Consider the following 20,910-nt stretch of genomic DNA (forward strand, 5'->3'; position numbering starts at 1 on the left):
GGAGCCGCCCCGGGCGCTAAGTAACCCATTTAGGCACTAATTAACTCATTCGGACACTAATTAACCCCTTTAGGAACAAATTAACCCCTCCAGACACTAATTAACACCCCCAGTCTCTAATTAAGACCCTCCAAAGTTCCCTAATTAAGCCCTTCAGACACTAATTAACACCCTCAGTCTCTAATTAACCCCCCCCAAAGTTCCCTAATTAAGCACCCTGGCACTAATTAACCCACAGACCACCCTAATTAACCCCTTCAGACACTAATTAACCCCTTCAGACACTAATTAACACCCTCAGTCTCTAATTAAGACCCCCCAAAGTCCCCTCATTAAGTCCCTCCAGGCAATAATTAACCCCTTTAGGCACTAATTAACGCCCTCAGTCTCTAATTAAGGCCCTCCAAAGTTCCCTAATTAAGCCCTTCAGACACTAATTAACACCCTCAGTCTCTAATTAACCCCCCCAAAATTCCCTAATTAAGCCCCCAGCACTAATTAACCCACAGACCACCCTAATTAACCCCTTCAGACACTAATTAACCCCTCCAGACACTAATTAACACCCTCAGTCTCTAATTAAGACCCCCCAAAGTCCCCTAATTAACCCCTCCAGGCAATAATTAACACCCTCAGTCTCTAATTAACCCCCCCAAAGTTCCCTAATTAAGCCCCCTGGCACTAATTAACCCGCAGACCACCCTAATTAACCCCTTCAGATACTAATTAACCTCTTCAGACACTAATTAACACCCTCAGTCTCTAATTAAGACCCTCCAAAGACCCCTAATTAAGCCCACAGACATTAATTGACCCCATCAGACACTAATTAACACCCTCAGTCTCTAATTAACCCCCCAAAATTCCCTAATTAAGCCCCCAGGCACTAATTATCCCCCCCAAACCCCCCTAATTAAGCCCCCAGGCACTAATTAACCCCCCCAAACCCCCCTAATTAAGCCCCCAGGCACTAATTAACCCCTCCAAACCCCCCTAATTAAGCCCCCAGGCACTGATTAACCCCCCCAAACCCCCCTAATTAACTCCCCAGGCACTGATTAACCCCCCCAAACCCCCCTAATTAACTCCCCAGGGTTTGGGGAGGGAATTTTTGGGGGTCTGGAGAGAATTTTGGGGTTCCCAGTTTAATTTGGGAATTCCCAGTTTGAATTTGGGAATTCCCAGTTGGAATTTCGGGCCCGGCACAGTTCAAAATCCTTTATTGAGGTCACGTGATCCAGCTTATTTACATATCTTATTTACATATCTTCCCCTCCCCCCCACCCCCCCCAATTTTTTTTTCTTTTTTTTTTTTTTTTTGGCTTTTTTTAAACCCCTCCCCCCCCCAATTAATTAATTAATTATTCATTATTTATTCGGGGGGGGGTCGCTACATATCGAAGCCGTTTTATTGCCACGGAAATTTTGGGGGGCGGAGCCACCCCAAGCCACGCCCCCTCCCCCTCCCCCCTCCCCCAATTTGGGGACCCTCCCCCCCCGGGGTCAAAGGTCACAGGGGCACCCTGGGAAATGTGGGCGGGGCCAAAAGGGCGGGAAAAGGTTTGAGGGGACAAAATGGCCGCCAATGGGATCCTTGTCTCTCATTGGCTGATTCCAGATGGACAAAATGGCTGCCAAGGTGATCCTTGCCTCCCATTGGTTGATCCTGCCAGATCAAGATGGCCGCCAATGGGATCCTTGTCTCTCATTGGCTGATTCCAGATGGACAAAATGGCCGCCAAGGTGATCCTTGTCTCCCATTGGTTGATCGCACCCAATCAAGATGGCCGCCAATGTGATCCTTGTCTCTCATTGGCTGATTCCAGATGGACAAAATGGCCGCCAATGGGATCCTTATCTCTCATTGGTTGGTCCTAACCAATCAAGATGGCCGCCATTGTGATCCTTGTCTCTCATTGGCTAATTCCAGATGGACAAAATGGCCGCCAATGCGATCCTTGTCTCTCATTGGCTGATTCCAGATGGACAAAATGGCCGCCATTGTGATCCTTGTCTCTCATTGGTTGAGTCTAACCAATCAAAATGGCCACCATTGTGATCCTTGTCTCTCATTGGCTAATTCCAGATGGACAAGATGGCCGCCGAGGTGATCCTTGTCTCCCATTGGATGATCTCACCCAATCAAGATGGCCGCCAAGGTGATCCTTGTCTCCCATTGGTTGATTCTGCCAGGTCAAGATGGCCGCCAATGTGATCCTTGTCTCTCATTGGATGATCTCACCCAATCAAGATGGCCGCCAATGTGATCCTTGTCTCTCATTGGCTGATTCCAGATGGACAAAATGGCCACCAAGGTGATCCTTGTCTCTCATTGGCTGATTCCAGATGGACAAAATGGCGGCCAAGGTGATCCTTGTCTCTCATTGGTTGAGTCTAACCACTCAAAATGGCCACCAATGTGATCCTTGTCTCTCATTGGCTGATGCTAGATGGACAAAATGGCCGCCAAGGTGATCCTTGTCTCCCATTGGTTGATCGCACCCAATCAAGATGGCCGCCATTGTGATCCTTGTCTCTCATTGGTTGATCCTAACCAATCAAGATGGCCGCCAAGGTGATCCTTGTCTCTCATTGGTTGATTCCAGATGGACAAAATGGCCGCCAATGGGATCCTTGTCTTTCATTGGCTGATCTCACCCAATCAAGATGGCTGCCAATGTGATCCTCGTCTCTCATTGGCTGCTTGCAGACAGACAAAATGGCCACCATTGTCTCTCATTGGCTGATTCTGTCCAGCCAAAATGGCCGCCAGGGCGATCCTTGTCTCTGATTGGCTGCTGCTGATCCAAAATGGCTCCTGAGCCATTCCTGATCCCTCATTGGCTGCGGCCACCGATCCAAAATGGCCGCCATGCCCACTGCTGGATTGTGATTGGCTGCGGCTGCCAGGCCAAGATGGCGGCCGAGAAATCACCAAGATGGCGGCCAATGATGTCGTCAAGATGGCGGATGGGGGGGTGGGGCTTTGATGTACCTGAATGGCTCCAGGTGTGCCCAGGTGTGCCCAGGTGTGCCATAGACACACCCAGGTGTGCCCAGGTGTGCCCAAAATACCCCCCAGGTGTGCCCAGGTGTGCCCAGGTGTGCCCAGGTGTATCCCAGATGTGCCCAGGTGTGCCCAGGTGTGTTTTGGGTGTGCCCAGGTGTATCTCAGGTGTGCCATAGACACACCCAGGTGTATCACAGGTATATCCCAGGTGTGCCCAGGTGTGTTTTGGGTGTGCCCAGGTGTACCCCGGGGGTGCCCAGGTGTGCCCGAAATGTGCCCAGGTACCCCCAGGTGTGCCCAGGTGTGCCCCCAGGTGACCCCAGGTGTGCCCAGGTGTGCCCAGGTGTATCATAGACACACCCAGGTGTGCCCAGGTATATCCCACAGTGCCCAGGTGTATGTCAGGTAAATCCAGGTGTGCCCAGGTGTGTCCCCAATCCCCCCCAGGTGTGCCCAGGTGTATCATAGACACACCCAGGTGTATCCCAGGTGTGCCCAGGTGTGCCATAGACACACTCAGGTGTATCTCAGGTATATCCCAGGTGTGCCCAGGTGTGCCCAGGTGTGCCATAGACACACTCAGGTGTATCCCAGGTGTGCCCAGGTGTATCCCAGGTGTATCCCAGGTGTGCCCAGGTGTGCCCAGGTGTGCCCAGGTGTGCCCAGGTGTGCCCCTAACAGGGCGATGTGGACAGGTGAGGGTGTGGCACCCCTCTCTGGGGGTATTTGATCGCCGGGGGGTAGTTCTGGGTGTGCCCAGGTGTGCCCAGGTGTGCCCAGGTGTGCCCAGGTGTATCATAGACACACTCAGGTGTATCATAGACATACCCAGGTGTGCCCAGGTGTGCCCAGGTGTGCCCAGGTGTGCCCTAGCAGGGTGACGTGGACAGGTGAGGGTGTGGCACACCTCTCTGGGGGTACTTGATGGCCGGGGGGTAGTTCTGGGTGTGCCCAGGTGTATCATAGACGTACCCAGGTGTGCCCAGGTGTATCTCAGGTATATCCCAGGTGTGCCCAGGTGTGCCCAGGTGTGCCCAGGTGTGCCCAGGTGTGCCCTAACAGGGTGATGTGGACAGGTGAGGGTGTGGCACCCCTCTCTGGGGGTACTTTATCGCCGGGGGGTAGTTCTGGGTGTGCCATAGACACACTCAGGTGTATCATAGACATGCCCAGGTGTGCCCAGGTGTATCTCAGGTGTGCCCAGGTGTGCCCAGGTGTGCCCAGGTGTCCCCTAACACGGTGATGTGGACAGGTGAGGGTGTGTCACACCTCTCTGGGGGTACTTGATGGCCGGGGGGTAGTTCTGGGTGTGCCCAGGTGTATCTCAGGTATATCCCAGGTGTGCCCAGGTGTATCTCAGGTGTGCCCAGGTGTGCCCAGGTGTGCCCAGGTGTCCCCTAACACGGTGATGTGGACAGGTGAGGGTGTGTCACCCCTCTCTGGGGGTACTTTATCGCCGGGGGGTAGTTCTGGGTGTGCCCAGGTGTGCCATAGACACACTCAGGTGTATCATAGACACACTCAGGTGTATCCCAGGTGTGCCCAGGTGTGCCCAGGTGTGCCCAGGTGTGCCCAGGTGTGCCCTAGCACGGTGATGTGGACAGGTGAGGGTGTGGCACCCCTCTCTGGGGGTACTTTATCGCCGGGGGGTAGTTCTGGGTGTGCCATAGACATACCCAGGTGTATCCCAGGTGTGCCCAGGTGTATCATAGACATACCCAGGTGTGCCCAGGTGTGTCCCTAACAGGGTGACGTGGACAGGTGAGGGTGTGGCACCCCTCTCTGGGGGTACTTGATGGCCGGGGGATAGTTCTGGGTGTGCCATAGACACACTCAGGTGTGCCCAGGTGTGCCACAGACACACTCAGGTGTATCTCAGGTGTGCCCAGGTGTGCCCAGGTGTGCCCAGGTGTGCCCAGGTGCCCCTAGCAGGGTGAGGTGGACAGGTGAGGGTGTGGCACACCTCTCTGGGGGTACTTGATGGCCGGGGGGTAGTTCTGGGTGTGCCCAGGTGTATCTCAGGTATATCCCAGGTGTATCTCAGGTGTGCCCAGGTGTGCCCAGGTGTATCATAGACATACCCAGGTGTGCCCAGGTGTGCCCAGGTGTGCCATAGACACACTCAGGTGTATCATAGACATACCCAGGTGTGTTATAGACACACTCAGGTGTGCCCAGGTGTGCCCTAGCAGGGTGATGTGGACAGGTGAGGGTGTGTCACCCCTCTCTGGGGGTACTTTATCGCCGGGGGGTAGTTCTGGCTGTGCCCAGGTGTATCTCAGGTATATCCCAGGTGTGCCCAGGTGTGCTCAGGTGCCCCTAACAGGGTGATGTGGACAGGTGAGGGTGTGTCACGCCTCTCTGGGGGTACTTTATCGCCGGGGGGTAGTTCTGGGTGTGCCCAGGTGTATCTCAGGTGTGCCCAGGTGTGCCCAGGTGTACCATAGACATACCCAGGTGTATCATAGACACACCCAGGTGTGCCCAGGTGTGCCCAGGTGTGCCCTAGCAGGGCGATGTGGACAGGTGAGGGTGTGGCACCCCTCTCTGGGGGTACTTGATCGCCGGGGGGTAATTTTGGCTCATCTGGATGGAGACGTCGCTGGAGGCGTCGGAGGCGCTGCGGGGGCGGGGCCACGCCCGCGGCTGCAGGTATTGCGCCGACAGCCCCGAGCAGGTGCTGAGGCGCGGCCGCAGCAGCTGCGGCGGTGCCCGGCACAGCTCCTCCTCGGCGTAGCGCTTGGTGAACAGGTACACCGACATCACACCTGCGCCCTGTGGGGAGAAACACACCTGAGTTATACCTGTGACACACCTGTGTGCACCTGGGTACACCTGTGTGTGTCACACCTGTGTGTGACACGGCTCCTCCTCGGCGTAGCGCTTGGTGAGCAGGTACACCGACATCACACCTGCACCCTGAAACAGAGAGACACACCTGGTTATACCTGTGACACACCTGTGTGCACCTGTGACACACCTGTGCACACCTGTGCACACCTGTGTGTGACACGGCTCCTCCTCGGCGTAGCGCTTGGTGAACAGGTACACCGACATCACACCTGCGCCCTGCAACGAGAAACACACCTGTGACACACCTGTGCACACCTGTGCACACCTGTGCACACCTGAGTGACACCTGCCCCCTGTAAGGGGGAGAGAGAAATGTGTTAGTGACACCTGTGACACACCTGAGTCACACCTGGAACAGAGAGAGAAATGTGTTAGTGACACCTGTGACACACCTGTGACACACCTGTGTGCACCTGTGACACACCTGGAACAGAGAGAGAAATGTGTTAGTGACACCTGTGACACACCTGTGACACACCTGAGTCACACCAACATCACACCTGCGCCCTGAAATACAGAGAGAGACACACCTGTGACACACCTGTGACAGAGAGAGAGGTGTTAGTGACACCTGAGTCACACCCGTGACACACCTGTGACACACCTGAGTCACACCTGGAACAGAGAGAACAGTTAGTGACACCTGTGACACACCTGTGACACCTGGAACAGAGAGAGAGGTGTTAGTGACACCTGTGACACACCTGTGACACACCTGAGTGACACCTGTGACAGCTGTGACACACCTGGAACAGAGAGAGGGGGGTTAGTGACACCTGTGACACACCTGTGACACACCTGTGACACACCTGTGACACACCTCAGTCACACCCGTCTTTTTTGGCATAAAATTCCCTTTTTTTTTCACGTAAAAATTCCCATTTTTTGGCATAAACCCCCATTTTTTCACCTAAAGCCTCCATTTCTTTCACCTAAAATTTCCATTTTATCACCCAAAAATCCTATTTTTTAACCCAAAAATCCCTTTTTTTTGGGGGGGAAAACCAGGAATTATGTGGGAAATCTTTATTTCCCCCGGTGTTTTTGGTCATAAAAATCCCATTTTTTTCACGTAAAAATCACATTTTTCATCATAAAAACTCAATTTTTTCACCTAGAAACTCGGGGTTTTTTCCCAAAATTTTCATTTTTTTCCCCAAAATCCCATTTTTTTGGGAAAACCAGGAATTATGTGGGAAATCTTTATTTTCCCCCGTGTTTTTGGGCATAAAATTCCCTTTTTATTCACATAAAAGTCGCATTTTTCATCATAAAAACTCCATTTTTTCACCTAAAAACTCCATTTTTTCACCTAAAAACTCCGGGTTTTTTCCCAAAATTCCCATTTTTTTGGGGGGGGAAACCTGGAATTACGTGGGAAATCTTTATTTTCCCCCGTGTTTTTTGGCATAAAAGTCCCTCTTTTTCTCACATAAAAATCCCATTTTTCCTCATAAAATTCCCATTTTTTCACCTAAAAACTCGGTGTTTTTTTCCAAAATTCCCATTTTTTACCCCAACATTCCCTTTTTTTTTTTGGGAAAACCAGGAATTATGTGGAAAATCTTTATTTTCCCTGGTATTTTTTGGCTGTAAAATTCCCATTTTCTTCACGTAAAAATCACATTTTTCACCATAAAAACTCCATTTTTTCACCTAGAAACTCCATTTTTTCACCTAAAAACTCCGGGTTTTTTCCCAAAATTCCCATTTTTTTCCCCAAATTCCCATTTTTCCCGGCACTGACCTCCTTGAGCAGGAAGGAGGAGGCGGCGAAGGCGAAGCTCCACCCGTAGCGATATTGGAAATATTGTTCGGAGCCGCCGGGCCGGTTCATCACCTCATCGTTGATGCTGGAGATGTAGAGAACCAACCCCACCACCAGAGACAGCCCTGGGGACCGAAATTCCAGAAAATTCCATGGAATTCCAGAAAATTCCGGGAGATTCCGGAAAATTCCAGGAAATTCGGGGGGAAAACGGTCAAAAATGGCAAAAAAAATGGTGAAAAATGGGGAGAAAATGGTGGAAAAATGGTAAAAAATTGGGGGGGAAATGGGGAGGAATGAGAGTTTGGGGGGAAATTGGGAAAATTCCATGAAATTCCAGAAAATTCTGGGGAAATCCAGAAAATTCTGGGAGATTCCGGGAAATTTGGGGGGAAAACGGCGAAAAAATGGGGAGAAAATGGTGAAAAATGGGGAGAAAATGGTGAAAAATGGGGAGAAAATGATGAAAAAATGGTAAAAAAGTGGTGGGGGGGGAAATGGGGAGGAATGAGCGTTTGGGGGGGAATTTGGGAAAATTCCATGAAATTCCAGAAAATTCCAGGGAAATCCAGAAAATTCCAGAAAATTCCGGGAGATTCTGGGAAATTTGGGGGGAAAATGGCAAAAAATGGGGAGAAAATGGTGAAAAATGGTGAAAAATTGGGGGGGGGGGGATGGGGAGGAATGAGAGTTTGGGGGGGAATTTGGGCAAATTCCAGGAAATTCCAGAAAATTCCAGAAGATTCCGGGAGATTCCGGGAAATTTGGGGGGAAAATGGCGGAAAATGGCAAAAAAATGGTGAAAAATGGGGAGAAAATGGTGAAAAAATGGTAAAAAATTGGGGAGGAATGGAGAGGAATGAGCGTTTGGGGGGGAATTTGGGAAAATTCCATGAAATTCCAGAAAATTCCAGGGAAATCCAGAAAATTCTGGAAAATTTGGGGGGAAAACAGCGAAAAATGGCAAAAAAATGGAGAAAAATGGGGAGAAAATGGTGGGGAAATGGTAAAAAAATTGGGAGGGAAATGGGGAGGAATGAGCGTTTGGGGGGGAATTTGGGGAAATTCCATGAAATTCCAGAAAATTCCAGGGAAATCCAGAAAATTCCGGGAAATTTGGGGGGGGAAATGGCGGAAAATGGCAAAAAAATGGTGAAAAATGGGGAGAAAATGGTGAAAAAATGGTAAAAAATTGGGAGGGAATGGAGAGGAATGAGCGTTTGGGGGGAATTTGGGAAAATTCCAGGGAATTCCAGAAAATTCCAGAAAATTCTGGGATAGTCCGGGAAATTCGGGGGGGAAAACGGCGAAAAATTGGGAGAAAATGGTGAAAAATGGGGAGAAAATGGTGAAAAATGGTGGGAAAATGGTGGGAATGAGGAGGAATGAGCGTTTGGGGGGGGAATTTGGGAAAATTCCATGAAATTCCATGAAATTCCAGAAAATTCCAGAAAATTCCATGAAATTCCAGAAAATTCCAGAAGATTCCGGGAGATTCTGGGAAATTTGGGGGGAAAATGGCGAAAAATGGGGAGAAAATGGTGAAAAATGGGGAGAAAATGGTGAAAAAATGGTAAAAAATTGGGGGGGAAATGGGGAGGAATGAGCGTTTGGGGGGAATTTGGGAAAATTCCAGGAAATTCCAGAAAATTCCAGAAGATTCTGGGAGATTCCGGGAGATTCGGGGGAAAAACAGCGAAAAATGGCAAAAAAATGGTGAAAAATGGGGAGAAAATGGTGAAGAATGGGGAGAAAATGGTGAAAAATGGGGAGAGAATTGGGGGGGAAATGGGGAGGAATGAGCGTTTGGGGGGGAATTTGGGAAAATTCCATGAAATTCCAGAAAATTCCAGGGAAATCCAGAAAATTCTGGAAAATTCTGGGAGATTCTGGGAAATTTGGGGGGAAATGGGGGGAATTGGCAAAAAAAAAGGAGAAAATTGGGGAGAAAATGGCCAAAAATGGGCAGAAATGGGGAGAAATGAGAGTTTGGGGAGGGTTTGGGGGGAAATTCGGGAAAATTCTGGGAAATTCCAGAAAATTTGGGAAAATCTGAGGGGATTTGAGCCAATTTTTGGGGGGATTTGACCCAATTTTGGGGAGATTTGAGCCGATTTTGGGTCTCCCTACCTAAGGAGAACCATGAAGACCCAGGGGTGGGAATGGGGGTCCGGGGCTGATTTTGGAGCAGATTTTTGGGGTAAAATCGGATATTTTTGGGTTTTCTGATTTTGAGGGACTCCCAGAGGGTCTCTGGGCAATTTTGGGGGATTTTGGGGAAATTTTGGGGGGATTTGAGCCGATTTTGGGTCTCCCACCCTGCAGAGGACAATGAAGCCCCAGGGGTGGAAATGGGGGTCCGGGGCTGATTTTGGCGCAGATTTTTGGGGTAAAATCGGATTTTTTTGGGGTTTTTTGATTTTTGGGGGGTCTCCCTCACCCGAGAGGATGAAGAAGATGCCCGAGACGAAGGCCAGGAGGGTCCTCTGGGGCCGGATGTGCCCCACGTTGCTGATGACGAAGGCGGTGAAGACCAGGAAGAGACTGACCATGGGGAAGGGCGTGGCCGTCCTCACCGTCTCTGGGGGGCCAAAAATCGTCGGGAACCCCCAAAATCCTCCCAAAATTCCCCCCAAATTCACCCCAAATTCACCCCGAGAGTCTCAGGAACATCCCAAAAAAAATCCGAAATTCCCAGACCACAAAATACCCAAAAAAACCCAAAAAAATGTCCCCAAAATTCCCTCAAATCCACCCAAAAATTTCTCCCAAATTCACTCCAAATCCTCCCAAAATTCCCCCCAAATTCACCCCAAATTCACCCCGAGAGTCTCAGGAACATCCCAAAAAAATTCCGAAATTCCCAGACCACAAAAAACCAAAAAAACCCCAAAAAACGTCCCCAAATTCCCTCAAATCCACCCCAAATTCACCCCAAATCCTCCCAAAATTCCGCCCAAATTCAGCCCAAGAGTCTCAGGAACATCTCAAAAAAAATCCGAAATTCCCAGACCACAAGAACCCCAAAAAACCCAAAAATCGACCCAAAATTCCCTCAAATCCACCCCAAAATCTCCCCAAAATGTCCCCAAAATTTCTCTCAATTTCACCCCAAATCCTCCCAAAATTCCCCCCAAATTCAGCCCGAGAGCCTCAAAAACATCCCCCAAAAAAATCCGAAATTTCCGGACCACAAAAAAACCAAAAAAAACCAAAAAATCGCCCCCAAATTCCCTCAAATCCACCCCAAAATTTCTCCCAAATTCACCCCAAATCCTCCCAAAATTCCCCCCAAATTCACCCCGAGAATCTCAGGAACATCCCCCAAAAAAAAACGAAATTCCCAGACCACAAAAAACCAAAAAAAATCCAAAAATCGACCCAAAATTCCCTCAATTTCACCCCAAAATCTCCCCAAAATTTCTCCCAATTTCACCCCAAATCCTCCCAAAATTTTCCCCAAATTCAGCCCGAGAGCCTCAGGAACATCCCAAAAAAATCCAAAATTTCCAGACCACAAGAAACCCCAAAAAACCCAAAAATCGCCCCCAAATTGCCTCAAATCCTCCCCAAATCCACCCAAAATTAAAAAAATTCCTCCCCAAAATTCCCAAATTTCCCTCCAAAATCCAAAAAAACTTCCCAGATTTTACCCAAAAATCTCCCCAAATTCTGCCCCAAAATCATCCCCCAAATCCCCCAAAAATTCCAAAAAATTCCCCCAAAATTCTCAGAAAATTCCCCTAAAACTCCCCAAAATTCCCCAAAATCCCTGAAATTCCATCCAAAATTCCCAGAATTCCCAAAATCCCCCAAAATCCCCTGAAAATTCCCTCGAAATTCCCAAAATCCCCCCGGAATCCCTCCAAAATTCCCTCAGAATTCCCCAAATACCCCCAAAATCCCCCCCAAAAATTCCCAAAATTCTCCCAAACTCCACCCCAAAAATCCCAAAAATTCCCAAAATTCCCGAAATTCCCGAAATTCCCAAAATTCCCGAAATTCCCGAAATTCCCGGAATTCCGCCCTTACTGAGGATGTTTTCCGTGTTTTCCGTCACCAAGTTCAGCTCCGGCTCCAGGAAATATTCGGAGGCGACGCAGCGCCCCTTCTCCCGCCCTGCGCCAAAATCACCAAAAATCGACAAAATTCACCCAAAATTCACCCCAAAAATCACCCCAAATTCACTCCAAATTGACTCCAAATCAACCCCAAAATGAATCCCCAAATTAGACAAAATTAGCCAAAAAATATCCCAAAATCGGCCCAAAATTCACCAAAAATCGGCCCCAAATTCACCAAAAATTGGCCTAAAATTCACCCAAAATTAACTCCAAATTAACTCCAAATCAACCCCAAAATTATCCAAAAAAATCCCCAAATTAACCCAAAATCGGCCCAAAATTCACCAAAAATCGGCCCCAAATTCACCAAAAATCGGCCCCAAATTCACCAAAAATTGGCCCCAAATTCACCAAAAATTGGCCCCAAATTCACCAAAAATCGCCCAAAATTCACCCCAAATTAACTCCAAATCAACCCCAAAATTAATCCCCAAATTAGTCAAAATTAGCCAAAGTTAATTCCAAAATTAGCCCAAATTAGCCAAAAAATATCCCAAAATCGGCCCAAAATTCAGCAAAAATCACCCAAAATTCACCAAAAATTGGCCCAAAATTAACTCCAAATTAACCCCAAATTAACTCTAAATTCACCCCAAAATTATCCCAAAATTAGCCAAAAAAATCCCCAAATTAGCCCAAAATTGGCCAAAAATTCACCAAAAATCAGCCCCAAATTCACCAAAAATCGGGCCAAATTAACTCCAAATCCACCCCAAAATTAATCCCCAAATTGGTCAAAATTAGCCAAAAATCAGCCAAAAAAATATCCCAAAATCAGCCCAAAATGAGCCCAAAATCAGCCCAAAATTCACCCCAAAATGAATCCCCAAATTAGTCAAAATTAGCCAAAAAATATCCCAAAATTGGCCCAAAATTCACAAAAAATCCTCCCAAAATTCACCCCAAATTAACTCCGAATTAACTCCAAATTCACCCCAAAATGAATCCCCAAATTGGTCAAAATTAACCCAAAATCAGCCAAAAAATATCCCCAAATCAGCCCAAAATGAGCCCAAAATCAGCCCAAATTAACCCAAAATTAAACCCAAAATTAACCAAAATTCATCCCAAAATCAGCCCAAATTAACCTAAAATTCACCCAAAATTAACCCCAAAATTAGCCCAAATTAACCCAAAATGAATCCAAAATTAGCCCAAAATTCACCCAAAATTCACCCCAAATTCACCTTAAATGAGCCCAAAATTATCCGAAAATTCACCCAAAATTTCACCCAAAATTCATCCAAAATTCACCCAAAATTCACCCAAAATTCACCCAAAATTCACCCAAAATTCACCCAAAATTCACCCAAAATTCTCCCAAAATTCACCCAAAATTCACCTTAAATGAAGCCAAAAATGATCCCAAAATTCCATTTATTTCTCCTTCTAACCCCCATATCTGCCCCATTTCTCATCCGATCAATCCCAAATTTTTTCCTAAAATTCCCAATTTTTTTCCCCACAATTCCCAAATTTTTTCCAAGAGATTTTTGAGAATTTTGGACCTAAAAAATCCCGCAAAAATTCCATTTATTTCCCATTTTCACCCCCATATCTCGGCCATTTTCCATCCGATCCATCCCAAATTTTTTCCGATCGACCCCAAATTTTTTTCCCACAATTCCCAGAATTTTTTCCAGGATATTTTTTTGAATTTTGGGCCTAGAAAATCCCGCAAAAATTCCATTTATTTCCCCTTCTAACCCCCATATCTCGGCCATTTTCCATCCGATCGATCCCAAATTTTTTTCCCTCCAATCCCAGAATTTTTCCAAGAGATTTTTGGGAATTTTGGACCCCAAAAAATGCCCCAAAAATTCCATTTATTTCCCCTTCTAACCCCCATATCTCCCCCATTTTTCATCCGATCGACCCCAAATTTTTTCTGATCGATCCCAAATTTTTTTCCCACTGATCCCAGAATTTTTCCAAGAGATTTTTAGGCAAAAATATACCCGAAAAATTCCATTTATTTCCCCTTCCAACCCCCATATCTCGGCCATTTTTCATCCGATCCACCCCAAATTTTTTTTCCTGGAATCCCAAATTTTTCCAGGATATTTTTGGGATTTTTTCAAGTCTCTCTGCGATGAATCTGATGCACCAGAGGCCGGAAAAATACCCCAAAAATTCAATTTTTTTTGCATTTTAAGCCCCATATCTCGGCCGTTTTTCATCCGATCGATCCCAAAATTTTTTCCCATCGATCCCAAATTTTTCCTGGCTATTTCTGGGAATTTTTGGGGCTACCTGCCATGACTCATATGCTCCAGAGCCTGGAAGAATGCCCCAAAAATTCCATTTATTTTGCATTTTAAGCCCCGTATCTCGGCCATTTTTCATCTGATCCTCCCCAAATTTTTTCCGATCGATCCCAAATTTTTTTCCCCACAATTCCCAAATATTTTTGGGAATTTTCATGGCTACCTGCGAAGAAGCAGACGCGCCAGAGGCCGGCGTGCAGCGCCATGCGCACCTCGGTGCTCTGGTTCTGGGGGGACACGACGCCCTCCTCCATGTAGAGCCAATAGTCGGTGCTGACGGCGATTCCCACCAGGAGCAGCCCACAGGCCCCGAAAACGCTGCTCAGCAGCGTCAGCGCCCGCGAGCTGCACGAGCTCATCCTGACACCTGGAAATCCCGGGAATTTTTGGGAATTTTTGGGAATTTTTCCGGTTTTTTTTCGCTTTTTTCCCCGATTTTTGGTGGTTTTTTAAGGGTTTTTGGGGGTATGTTGGAGCAATGTGGGCATGAAGGGGTTAAAAGTGAACAGGAAGAGGCTGAGAGGGGAATTCTGGAATTTTTTGGGAATCTTGTGGGAATTTTTGGGAATTTTTTGGGATTTTTTGGGAATTTTCTGCGAATTTTTGGGAATTTTTGGAGGTTTTTAGGGCGACGTTGAGGACGAATGTGAGGAGGGATCCAGGGAGCAATGTGGGGATGAAGGGGTTAAATGTGGGCTGGAAATGGTCAGAGAGGAAAATTTGGGAATTTTTTGGGAATTTTTGGGAATTTTTTGGGAATTTTGGGGAATTTTTGGCGATTTTGGGGCCATTTCGGGGGATTTTGGGGCTCTCTGGGCTCGATTCCCACCAGGAGCAGCCACAGGCCCCGAAAACGCTGCTCAGCAGCGTCAGCGCCCGCGAGCTGCACCAGCTCATCCTGACACCTGGGAATTTTGGGAATTTTTGGGCATTTTTCCCGGTTTTTTTCGCTTTTTTCCCCGATTTTTGGTGTTTTTTTAAGGGTTTTTGGGGGTATGTTGGAGCAATGTGGGCATGAAGGGGTTAAAAGTGAACAGGAAGAGGCTGAGAGGGGAATTCAGGAATTTTTTTGGGAATTTTTTGGGAATTTTTTGGGAATTTTTGGGGATTTTTGGGGATTTTTGGGAAGTTTTCCCGATTTTTTCCCGATTTTTTGGTGGTTTTTTAAGGGTTTTTGGGGGTATGTTGGAGCAATGTGGGCATGAAGGGGTTAAAAGTGAACAGGAAGAGGCTGAGAGGGGAATTCAGGAATTTTTGGGAATTTTTTGGGAATTTTTTGGGATTTTTTTGGATTTTTTGGGAATTTTTGGGAATTTTTGGGAATTTTTCCCGATTTTTTCCCGATTTTTGGGGGTTTTTTTAAGGGTTTTTGGGGGTATGTTGGAGCAAAACAGTCACGAAGGGGTTAAAAATGGCTGGGAAGTGGCTGGGAAGGGTCAGAGTAGGAAATTTGGGAATTTTTGGAAATTTTTGGGGATTTTTGGGAATTTTTTGGGAATTTTTGGGAATTTGGGGATTTTTTCCCGAATTTTCCCGATTTTTCCTGATTTTTGGTGGTTTTTTAAGGGTTTTTGGGGGTGTGTTGGAGCGAGGCAGGAACGAAGGGGTTAAAAGTGGCTGGGGAAGGGTCAAAAAAGAGAATTCAGGAATTTTTTGGGAATTTTTTGGGAATTTTTGGGAATTTTTTGGGGATTTTTTGGGAATTTTTGGGGAATTTTTGGGGAATTTTTGGAGGTTTTTAGGCTGAGGTTCAGGGCGGGTGTGAGGAGGGATCTGGGGAGCAATGAGGGCACGAAGGGGTTAAAAATGGGCTGGGAATGGTCAGAGAGGGAAATTTGGGAATTTTTTGGGAATTTTTGGGATTTTTTTGGGAATTTTTTTTGAATTTTTGGGAATTTTTTGGGAATTTTGGGGGATTTTTGGAAGTTTTTAGGCTGAGGTTGAGGGCGGGTGTGAGGAGCAGAATGGAGCAGCGATGTGGGCACGAAGGGGTTAAAAATGGGCAGAGAAGAAGCTGGGATGGGAAATTTGGGAATTTTTTTGGGATTTTTTGGGATTTTTTTGGGAATTTTTGGGAATTTTTGGGGATTTTCCCTGATTTTTGGTGTTTTTTTAAGGGTTTTTGGGGGTATGTTGGAGCAATGAGGGCATGAAGGGGTTAAAAATGGGCGGGGAAGTGGCTGAGATGGGAAATTTGGGAATTTATTGGGAATTTTTTGGGAATTTGGGGGATTTTGGGGGATTTTACCCAATTTTTGGGGTTTTTTTAAGGGTTTTTTGGGGGTATGTTGGAGCAATGTGGGCATGAAGGGGTTAAAAAGGAGGAAGAGGCAGTGAGGGGAATTTGGGATAAATTTGGGATAAATTTGGGATAATTTTGGGATATTTTGAGGATGATTTTGGGATAAATTTTGGGATGATTTTTGGATAAATTATGGGATAAATTTTGGGATAAATTTTGGGATAATTTTGGGATAAGTTTGGGATAAATTTGGGATAATTTTGGGATCTTTTTTGGGATCATTTGGGATGAATTTTGGGATAAGTTTGGGATAATTTGGGATAATTTTAGGACAGTTTTGGGATGATTTTGGGGAGTTTTGCCGCATTCCCGGAGCGATTTTGGGGAGATTTTGGGGAGTTTTTGGGGAGTTTTTTGGGCCTGCGGGGATGAAGGGGTTAAAAGTGGGCGGGGAAATTTGGGGAATTTCGGGAAAATTTGGGGAAGTTTGGGAAGGTTTGAGGGAATTTGGGGGGGGAGGGGCGGGGAGGGAAATTTGGGGGATTTTGGGGGATTTTGGGGTAAAATTGGGGAGATTTGGGGGAATTTTGGGGGTGGATTTGGGGGAATTTTTGGGATTTGGGGAATTTTTGGGTTGAATTCGGAGCAATTTCGGGATAAAGGGACCCTCCCAAAATCCCCCCAAAATTCCCCAAAACCCCCAAAATCCCCCCAAAAATCCCCCCAAACCCCTCAAATTCCCCTAAATCCCTCAAAACCCCCCAAATTCTCATAATTTCCCCCTAAATTCCCCCCAAATCCCCCCAAAATTCCCCCAAATCCCCCCAAAGTTCCCAGAAATTCCCCAAAATTCCCCCAAATTCCCCCAAATTCCCCTAAATTACCCCAAAATCCCCCCAAATTCCCCTAAATTACCCCAAAATTCCCCCAAAATCCCGAACTTCCCCAAAGTTCCCAGAAATTCCCCAAAATTCCCCAAAATTCCCCCAAAATCCCCCCATAATTCCCTCAAAATCCCCCAAATTTCCCCAAATTCCCCAAAATCCCCCCAAATCCCCCAAATTCCCCCCAAAATTTCCCCAAATTCCCCTAAATTACCCCATAATTCCCCCAAATTCCCCAAAATTCCTCCCAAATCTCCCCAAAATTCCCCCAAATTTCCCTAAATTACACCAAAATTCCCCCAAAATCCCCCAACTTTCCCCAAATTCCCCAAAATTCCCCCCAAATCCCATAATTTCCCCAAATTTCCCCAAAATTCCCCCAAAATCCCCCCAAAATCCCCCCAAAAATCCCCAAAATTCCCCAAAATTTCCCCAAATCCCCCCAAAATCCCCAAATCCTCCCAAAATCCCCCAAAATCCCCAAATTTCCCCAAATTCCCCCATTTCTCTCACCCTCTCACGGCGCCGTCGCTGCCCCGCGGGCCCCGCGCGCCATCGGAGCGGGACGGGACGGACAGACCGACACGGGACAGGGACAGAGGGACAGACGGACACGGGGGGGGATGGAGGACGCGGAAGGACAGACGGACACGGGGGGGGACGGAGGGACAGAAGGACACGGAGGGACAGAGGGACAGACGGACACGAGGATGGGGGGGGGACGGACAGACGGACACGGGGGGACACGGGGGGGGGGATGGAGGAAGGACAGACGGACACCGGAGGGACAGAGGGACACGGGAAAGGGGGGACGGACAGACGGACACGGAGGGACACGGGGGGGGAGGGACGGAGGGACACGGGGATGGAGGACACGGAAGGACAGACGGACACGGGGGGGATGGGGACGGGGATGGAGGAAGGACAGACGGACGGACACGGGGATGCGGGAGTGGAGGATGCGGGGACGGATGGAGGAAGGACAGACGGACACGGACGGACAGACGGAAACGGGGGGACAGACGGACACGGGGATGGAGGACACGGGGAGGGAAGGAGGAAGGACAGACGGACACGGGGGGGGATGGACAGAGGGACACGGGGATGGAGGATGCGGGGAAGGATGGAGGAAGGACAGACGGACACGGAGGGGGATGGGGACGGGGACGGAGGACACGGAAGGACAGACGGATACGGGGGGAGGGATGGAGGATGCGGTGAAGGACAGACAGACACGAGGATGCGGGGAAGGACGGAGGACGCGGGGGAAGGACAGAGGGACACGGGGAGGGATGGAGGACGCGGGGAAGGACGGGGAAAGGACAGACAGGAGGATGCGGGGGAAGGACGGACAGACGGACACGGGGGGGGATGGAGGACACGGGGGGACAGACGGACACGGGCGGGGGGATGGGGACGGACAGACGGACACGGGGATGGAGGACACGGACGGACAGACGGACAGACAGGAGGATGCGGGGAAGGAAGGACGGACAGACGGACACGGGGATGGATGGAGGATGCGGGGACGGACAGACGGACAGACAGACACAGGGATGGATGCGGGGGAAGGACAAACGGACACGAGGGGGATGGAGGATGCGGGGACGGACACACGGACGGACAGACGGACAGACACGAGGATGAGGGAAAGGAAGGACAGACGGACAGACGGACAGACAGACGGACACACACACGGACGGACACACGGACAGACGGACAGACGGACAGACGGACGGACAGACGGACGGACGGACAGACGGACAGACGGACGGAGCCTCCCGGGCGCTGCTGCGGCCGCTGCGGCGGGGCCGGGCCGGAGGCGCGGGACGGACAAACGGACGCGGGGGGGGGGAGGGGGGGGTGGGGGAGGGGGGATGGGGGGGGGGAGGGGTGGGGGATGGGCACCAAAACCCCCCCCCAAACGGGCACCGCGTGACGTCATCGCCGCCGCTCTTAAAGGGGCCGCGCACCCGCAGCGCCCCTCCCCCACCCTCCAAAAAAATGAGGGAAAATTGGGATTTTTTGGGTGTTTTTTTAAAAAAAAGGGGATTTTGGGTTTGGGTGTCGGCGGTTTCTCGCCTTTCATTAAAAAAATTAATTAAAAATTAAAAGTTAAATGTTAAATATTAAACATTAAATATTAAATATGAAATATTAAATTATAAATATTAATAAAAATTTTAAAATGGAACATTAAAAATTAAATATTAAAAAAATAAACATTAAAAATAAGCAATTAAAATTAAAAATTAAAAAATAAATATTATTAGAAATTAAAAATTAAACGTTAAAAATAATTATTAAATATTAAATATTAAAAATAAACATTAAAAATTAAAAATTAAACATTAAAAATAAATATTAAATATTAAAAATTAAAAAAATAAAAATTAAAAAATATAAATTAAACATTAAAAAATAAACAATAAAAATTAAAAATAAACATTAAAACCTAAAAATTAAACATAAAAAAAATAAACAATAAAAATTAAAAATTAAAAAATAAACATTAAACAATAAACATTAAAAATTTAAAAATAAACATTAAACATTAAAAATTAAACATCAAAAATTAAAAATAAAAAATAAAAAATTAAAATTAACAATGAAAAATGAAAAATTAAACATTAAAAATTAAAAATTAAAAGGGGGAAAAAAAGGGACCCTAAAGGAGAAAATTCAACCCAAAATTCAATTTTTTCCCCTCAAAAACGGGGCGAATTACCCATCCCGAAATAGGAATTGGCATCAAAAATCGGGAATTTGAACCCCCAAAATCCCAAATTTCACCCCAAAAATCCCAAATCCCCCCAAAAGTGAAGATTTTGCTCCCCCCTCCCAAATCCCATCCCCTAAAATCCCAAATTTCACCCCAAAAAATCCCGAATTGACCCAAAATTGAAGGTTTTACCCCCCAAATCCCAAAAGTGACCCCCAAAATCCGAAATTTCACCCCAAAAATCCCAAATCCCCCCAAAATTCCGGATTTTGCCCCCCAAATCCCAAATGTCACCCCCTAAAATCCCAAATTTTTCCCCAAAATCCCAAATTTCACCCCCAAAATCCCAAATGTGACCCTAAAAATCCCAAATTTCACCCCAAAAATCCCAAATTTCACCCCAAAATCCCAAATGTGACACTAAAAATCCCAAATTTCACCCCAAAAATCCCAAATTTCACCCCAAAATCCCAAAATTCACCCAAAACCCCAAAATTTCACCCCAAACCCCCAAGTTTCACCAAAAAATCCCAAATTTCCCCCCCAAAATCCCAAATCCTCCCAAAAATCCCCCCAAAATTTCCATTTCCCCCCAAAAATCCCACATTTCATCCCCAAAATCCCAAATTTTCTCCTCAAATCCCAAATGTCACCCCAAAAATCCCAAATTTTCCCCCCAAAATCCCAAATTTCAGCCCCAAAAATGCAAATTTTCCCCTCTAAAATCTCAAATTTCACCCCCAAAATCCAAAATGTGACCCTAAAATCCCAATTTTCATCCCCAAAATCCCAATTTTCATCCCCAAAATCCCAATTTTCACCCCCAAAATCCCAAATATGACCCCAAAAATCCCAAAATTTCCCCTCAAATCTCAAGTGTTACCCCAAAACCCCCAAATTTCACCCGAAAAATCCCAAATTTCACCCCAAATTTCAACCCCAAAATCCCAATTTTCACCCCCAAAATCCCAAATTTCCCCCCCAAAATCCCAAATCCTCACAAAATCCCCCCAAAAATTCCATTTCCCCCCAAAACCCCA

General features: G+C 47.1%; 1 protein-coding gene and 1 long non-coding RNA gene across 2 annotated transcripts; one reads left to right on the forward strand and one right to left on the reverse strand.

The window, feature by feature from the left end:
• Positions 1-3,527: 3,527 nt before the first annotated feature.
• On the forward strand, positions 3,528-5,591 carry LOC121468840 (uncharacterized). The gene is made up of 9 exons (XR_012052662.1): positions 3,528-3,593; positions 3,822-3,955; positions 3,987-4,141; positions 4,184-4,349; positions 4,381-4,483; positions 4,515-4,847; positions 5,075-5,136; positions 5,179-5,303; positions 5,489-5,591. It is a non-coding gene; the product is annotated as an uncharacterized lncRNA (long non-coding RNA).
• On the reverse strand, positions 5,452-17,847 carry CACNG7 (calcium voltage-gated channel auxiliary subunit gamma 7). Its single transcript, XM_072921609.1, has 6 exons — positions 17,662-17,847; positions 14,186-14,389; positions 11,664-11,750; positions 10,072-10,212; positions 7,611-7,756; positions 5,452-5,785 (listed from the first exon to the last, which is right to left on the reverse strand). Exons 2-6 carry the CDS (start codon positions 14,379-14,381, stop codon positions 5,516-5,518), a joined length of 840 nt encoding a protein of 279 aa, XP_072777710.1. The 5' UTR covers positions 14,382-14,389; positions 17,662-17,847; the 3' UTR covers positions 5,452-5,515.
• Between the last annotated feature and the right edge of the window lie 3,063 nt (positions 17,848-20,910).

The sequence above is a fragment of the Taeniopygia guttata genome, chromosome 37 (genome assembly GCF_048771995.1).
Source record: "Taeniopygia guttata chromosome 37, bTaeGut7.mat, whole genome shotgun sequence".
NCBI classification, from domain to species: domain Eukaryota; kingdom Metazoa; phylum Chordata; class Aves; order Passeriformes; family Estrildidae; genus Taeniopygia; species Taeniopygia guttata.

Coding starts and splice junctions, on each gene's coding strand:
- CACNG7 (XM_072921609.1), bottom strand. CDS start 14,381: ATGAGCTCGTGCAGCTCGCGGGCGCTGACGCTGCTGAGCAGCGTTTTC. Junction 11,751..14,185: donor GCGCGTCTGCTTCTTCGCAG/GTAGCCATGAAA, acceptor ATTTTGGCGCAG/GGCGGGAGAAGGGGCGCTGC. Junction 10,213..11,663: donor AAACACGGAAAACATCCTCA/GTAAGGGCGGAA, acceptor TTGGCCCCCCAG/AGACGGTGAGGACGGCCACG.